We start from the raw sequence: 6,055 nt of genomic DNA on the forward strand, positions 1-6,055 counted from the left end.
GGGGGGGGGGGGGGGGGTCTTTTACATATTTTAGAACTTGAGGAGATAAATCTGAAAATAGGAGAGAGTGAGGGGTCTATATGCAAAAATTAGTTAATCTTTTAATTAAAATTTATCTCCAGCATTGAAAATGCCTGTTTATCATCATATTTGTTAATTTGTAGCTAAACTGTCACCGACATTACTTTTTAGGCTAAACTGCACCTGATGTGTGATAATAAATGAAAAAGCTTGAACTAAACTACACCTTATTTTACGTGCGCTCTGCACCTAATCATATCCAACCATTTGAAAATCTCTCCAAATAATTTTGCTCTTTTATTCTCAGGTACTACTGCTCAAAAATCTCGAAAAAGCCTAATAATATTTTCTGATGCAAAAAACTAAATTTATGTTATAGGAATAAATTGGCAGTGTTACAACCTCCCAATATTCAGAGCTTCGGACCTCAATAATCTAAAATTATTTACTGGTAAATCCTTGAACAAGGTTTTTTTTCCTGAGAGGAGAACGGAACCGCTGTATTCGAAAAACCGTATTCTCTAAATATTGAAATTGTTATTGTTTGTCTTATTTTTCGGACAAAATTTGGTGATAAATAAAAACAACTTAGATATTTTTAACAAAAAAAAAATCCTATGCCATGCTCTGTTTGGATAAAAATAACTTAGATATTTTGACTAGAAGCTCTCTTGCAGTGCGAGCACACCAAAAACTAGAAAGCCACAAGCCTCAATTATTTATTCAAGAATACAATCAACACATTAATAAAAATGTTTGACTATCAGAAATTATACAAAAATTAGGACAGACGATAAAAACCAACTCGATTACAAAAAATAAGCAGCCGGGTACCCAATCTTTAAATACTAACATCTGATATCCGAATGAGTCGTTCAGCGAAATACAAAATGCCGGAAACATAGTTGAAGAAATCTATGACTGCAAGATTTGAAGAAAAACATCCTTGGTAATAACTCTCAGCTCCACGCAAAACACCATCAACAGAGAGATCTATGACTGCAAGATTTGAAGAAACAAGACGCTCGTCAGTAAAGTAAAAAAAAAAAGTAACCTCAGGTGAACAGGAGCAAAATACGCACGACTTGAATCAAACCTTGTTAGCGATGTTGTTTGAGAGCCAGTCTAATCCCTCGTATAAGCCCTCTCCAGATGTTGCACATGTGCTCTGGATGTACCTGAAGGCACCAAATAGATCGGTTAATATATATTGTATGGTCGCAAATATTAAGGATTCTCAAAGCTATCATTCGATGAAATGGATTGAAAGAGATGATAACCAACGGGGTGGGAAGTGAAAACAGTACCAGTGACGCTGACGAAGGGAATGAAGGCCAAGCTTGTCAGTGATTTCTGCAGCATTCATGGCATTTGGAAGATCCTGTTTGTTAGCAAAGACGAGCAGCACCGCGTCCCTCAACTCATCCTGTCAAAGACGGTAATCATTGGGTTACTGTCCCTTCTATAGTGATGAGAAATTGGAGCCTAAAAGCCTCCTGGTGAATGTTGGCTCGTTAAAATCAAACAGTTTATGGGTCATAGAAGCCATACTGATGCCTCGAGCATTTTATTGTACTATCCAGAGAGAAGACATATCCAGAGTGTATATTCATTTATGACAGCAAGTAAAATTCATAGTAAATGTGGCAGCAACGACATGACCATACATGATAACGGAAAATGCAGCACTATGAATACTCACTTAGGATATCTTTATTGGATCTTCAGTTATTGTCTATAACAGAGGTTTTCAAATACACTTCCTTTCAGCATCAGGTAATATTAAATCGCTAGAACAATCACTACAGCATATAAATAATTAGCAAGAATAAAACAAATACACATCTTTTAGCAGAAGTACAAGAAACAATGAGAATATAATTCAAATTAATGGCCAAAGAGTACTAAACTATGAGCATTCATTTTATTTAGTTTGGATTAATCATTCATCATGAGGGAGAAATGAGGAGGTTGTCCCTCATATAGGATCAGGGGGGCGCAATTGAAATGAAGAAGTGTTCTAGCCTACATTGACCGTCAACGCCTGTTTTAGTTTAAGGGGGGACATTGCATTAGATGTCTGCCACACCTCATGTCTCACAATGGTAAAAAATTAAGAAAAGAAGTGGTCAAAACATAATAGTCCAATAAGAACATTAAAATTGATGGCTGAAGATTCCCTAAGCTAAACGATAATAAAGAGAATGTTTACTGTTAGAAATAGCTATAGATAGGGATAGATGAGGCGATGCAGTTTTAAGATGTCTAAGATAGGTGCAGCAAGGTAGAAAATTTGCAGATCCTAAGTGAGTGCACTTTTGGGAAAAGCTGTTGTATTGATAGTTGAAACTTGAAAGGAATGGTTAGGATAACGTATAGACCAAAACACGTCAAAAGATGGCTTGCTCTTCTAATTGAACAAAAGCAGACGGTCTTTACTCCTTAATACAGTTACATAGAGAAGGAGTTTGTGTAGCCAATCGAAAATTTTGGGGCAAAGATTTTGTTGCTCTGATAAAGAATGGCATGATAAGTGTGTACTACAGGCCAAATGAAAACTTCACCTTCCTCACTAGAATAGAAGAATTGTTGCTACTACTAGCATTGCAAAAGGTTGCTACATGGTAAATTTGAATATGCATTCTGCAGGATGCAGAAGGGTCCCAAACTCCCAATAGCCATAGAGTGAAACACGGTTGCAAGTAGCAACTATCATCCAAAATGTAAATAACTACAGAAGCAAACAAGCCTACCTCTGTGCTGAATTCAAATTTGATAATATTGTTTAACTCTCTAATTATCATCACTTTCTTTAACGAGTAAATCAAATTATCATCATAGTTGCACTTTCATATGGAAGCTTACCTCATTAAGCATTCTGTGGAGTTCGTCTCTAGCCTCAACAACACGATCTCGGTCATTACTGTCAACCACAAAAATAAGGCCCTGCGTGTTCTGGAAGTAGTGTCTCCACAAGGGTCGGATCTGATAGACCAGTATATACAAGTTACCATCAACTTACAGGAAGCTCTTTTCAACATACTTTATCATTAAGACATAACGCTATCATGTTTAAGAATAAAAGGAACAAATTTTTGTTTTAAACCCATTTCAACTCTTTTTTACCGGAACCGACGGACTCCCATTTTATTTAGCGGAATCGACCCACTTCTCGGCCACGTCAGCAACGTGGCCGGGAAGCGGGTCGATTTTTTTTTAAGCAGGTCACTAAATAGTCGGGGTTGCCAACCCCGACTATTTTTTCTACTGAAAAAATAGTCGGGGTTGGCAACCCCGACTATTTAGTGACCTGCTTAAAAAAAAATCGACCCGCTTCCCGGCCACGTTGCTGACGTGGCCGAGAAGTGGGTCGATTCCGCTAAATAAAAAAAAAGTCCGTCGGTTCCGGTAATAAAAAGGTGGAATGGGTTTAAAGCAAAAATTTGTTTGATCATAATATGTTCGCCTTTGCACACACACAACCAAACCAATATAATTTGTAAATAATTAAAATGCCTTTTGAGTAAAAAAGATCTCATAACTTTGTCGCTTGCTATTTACGCGCAACATATCCCCAAAATTTTGAGTTTTCTTCTCTCAAGGTAAATTCAATTATTTGCAAATTTTACAGGTATGGCTAGGTCACATAAGGTAAAGTTTGGGTTTTCTAGCGCGGGGGGGTGTAAGACACCCCATAGTTCAAGGGGGTTAAGTGACATAAACAAAATTCAGGAGGTTTATTTGCAACACCTCTCAAAGTTCAGGGGGTTTTTGTGAAAATTAACCCTTATTCGAACGATTGGTTACAAGTTTTGAGTACTTTTGCTAGTTTAGTGGAAGTTTTATGGAAGTTTATAATACATAAATGTTCACTAAAATAATGTTGATGATTAGATTCTGAGAATAACTCAGAATCTCATAAAAACTTGGAAAATTTGTGTCAATGCCCCCAAAAATCAAAATTTGATGTAGCTTAGTCTCCCTAATTATTTTCATTGTATATTGGCCCTAAAGATTGTATTTTATCCAGGTTTCTCATTTTACTCCTCTTTTATTCTCCACCCACTAAAAAGCTTCATCATCTCCCCATTCTTCATCTCTCTAAATCCTCATCCCTACCTACAACGTCGATGCCACCACAATGTTGCTGCTCCTCCCTCCTCTTCACCTCTCTCCTAACCCTAACCTCCATCGTTGCTCCCCCTCCTCTTCTCCTCCTCTCTCCTAACTCTAACCTTCATGTTGCTCCCCCCTCCTCTCCTCCTCTCCTCCTACTCTCTCCCAACCTTAACTCTAACCCACCACCTCCTCCTCTCTCTCTTCATCTTTCCCTCTAACTCTGTCGTGTCCTTCTCCCTCCTCTCCTCCGTCATCACATACTTCAACCTCATCCTCAATTAGTTTGATTCCAACGGCAATGATAAGATCTCCTCATGCTCCTCTTGTAGCCGTGAAAACTCTATCGTCTTCTTTAGCCCCAACTCTTTCTGAAACCCTATCTCCATCTTGACCTCTCCGCATTCATTTCTTGTGACTTTACCTTGGCAAAACTCTAATTAGCGACCTCACCTCTTGCCACAGAATCTTTTTGAAATTCTAACCCCCAAATGCCTTCAAAATCGTCATTCCAGAACTGTTTCTTATGACAAGTTTTGCAGCAGTAAGTATTTCATCATATAATATTATTGATTGAATCATTGAACTGAAGTCCGCATTCATGTGTATATGACATGTGCATATAATATGGTAGTAGCTGTAAGTTTAAAGAGAAGCTTATATCTTATCTAATTCATACTACTCTACTTCAACCTCTTATGCTTCCATAAGAAGAACTGGCGGTGCTCCAAATGCACTTTATGAATATCAGGAAAAAATAAACAAGAAAAAGGATATCACATGACTCCTATTTTGTGAACTGTCAAGTAAATAAGAAAGCAGCTTGATGCACAAGGACACACGCAGCCAGATAACTAACAATCAAGTATCAAAATCCATTTATTACAATTATTGTGAAAATCTTTGGGCAGAATTTTTAAGTTTTGACCTTTTAGTAGCATGTATGTTGTATTTGAATGGATAGGGGGAAGGGAGAGGATAAATGAATACAAATGATATGCAAGACAATTTATCATAGAAAGCAAAGGCAGATTTCACTCTTACCAGATTCGGAAATTTCAAGTAGATCTGTATTGCAAATGTTTCCAAATATTGTCGGACAGCTGGTAAATTATTCCTCTGCATGACAAGGAAAAAAACATAAATTTGACTGATTATAGAACACAGATTATTGACACTAAAAGGGCAGTCAAATATTCCCCAAGAACAAGTTCTTAGTTCTTGTTAAGACAGTTTATGACAAAACAAGCAACTAGAAGTCACTCTTTCTGGGCAGTACGTTTTCACCAATCCATGAAATAAGCATGTCTATGCTAAGCACGTCTATGTTGTCATTATACCATCGTTAGTTTCGATGAAAGTGACAAACAGTACATAAGAGTATTACATTTTGTGAGCATGCACCATTTCACATGACACTTTTCTTATTCGGGGATTTGTTCCTTGCACGTGCCAGCTTGTTTATCACTTTTTAATGACATCCTCGAATACTCCAATCAGACCTCCACCAATGTATACTTGTACTCAGATGAAGCAGCAGCATATACAATAATACCGGTGAGGGCCTCATCGCCGGTAACTACGGCCGCCGGGAGCCCACACCGCTTTCTAAGAACCCAGACAACCAGAGAGGAGGCCATGGGTTACGGTCTCTGGATCCAAATCCAGTCATTTGGGTTACAAAGAAAAGACGAAAGGAAAAATGATGATAATGAAAAATTCTATAAAACCCTCTCAAGATTCAGAATTTCACAGAAAGGTCCAAGTGGATTAAAAAGGTTATAAGTATTTGAACAAATTTTACATAGCTCCCTAATATCTGCAGAAGTTTCTAACAAGTCCATAATATTGAAGCATTCACATAGAACTTAAAGTTTTTGTTTAAGCCCTAAACTTATCAAAGACTTTAAATAGGTCC

General features: G+C 37.5%; 1 protein-coding gene across 1 annotated transcript in view; it reads right to left on the reverse strand.

Moving 5' to 3' along the window:
- The window catches only part of LOC109831914 (ADP-ribosylation factor 1), an 8,327-nt gene continuing 2,983 nt past the window's right edge, over nt 712-6,055 (reverse strand). The window contains exons 4-7 of the mRNA XM_020399389.1: nt 2,887-3,006; nt 1,329-1,447; nt 1,118-1,199; nt 712-1,020 (exon numbers count right to left, since the gene is read on the reverse strand). Coding sequence (XP_020254978.1) covers nt 1,015-1,020; nt 1,118-1,199; nt 1,329-1,447; nt 2,887-3,006 — 327 coding nt within the window. The 3' untranslated portion in view covers nt 712-1,014. The remainder of the gene's footprint in view (nt 1,021-1,117; nt 1,200-1,328; nt 1,448-2,886; nt 3,007-6,055) is intronic.

Source organism: Asparagus officinalis, chromosome 2 (assembly GCF_001876935.1).
Source record: "Asparagus officinalis chromosome 2, Aspof.V1, whole genome shotgun sequence".
In the NCBI taxonomy this organism is placed as follows: Eukaryota; Viridiplantae; Streptophyta; class Magnoliopsida; order Asparagales; family Asparagaceae; genus Asparagus; species Asparagus officinalis.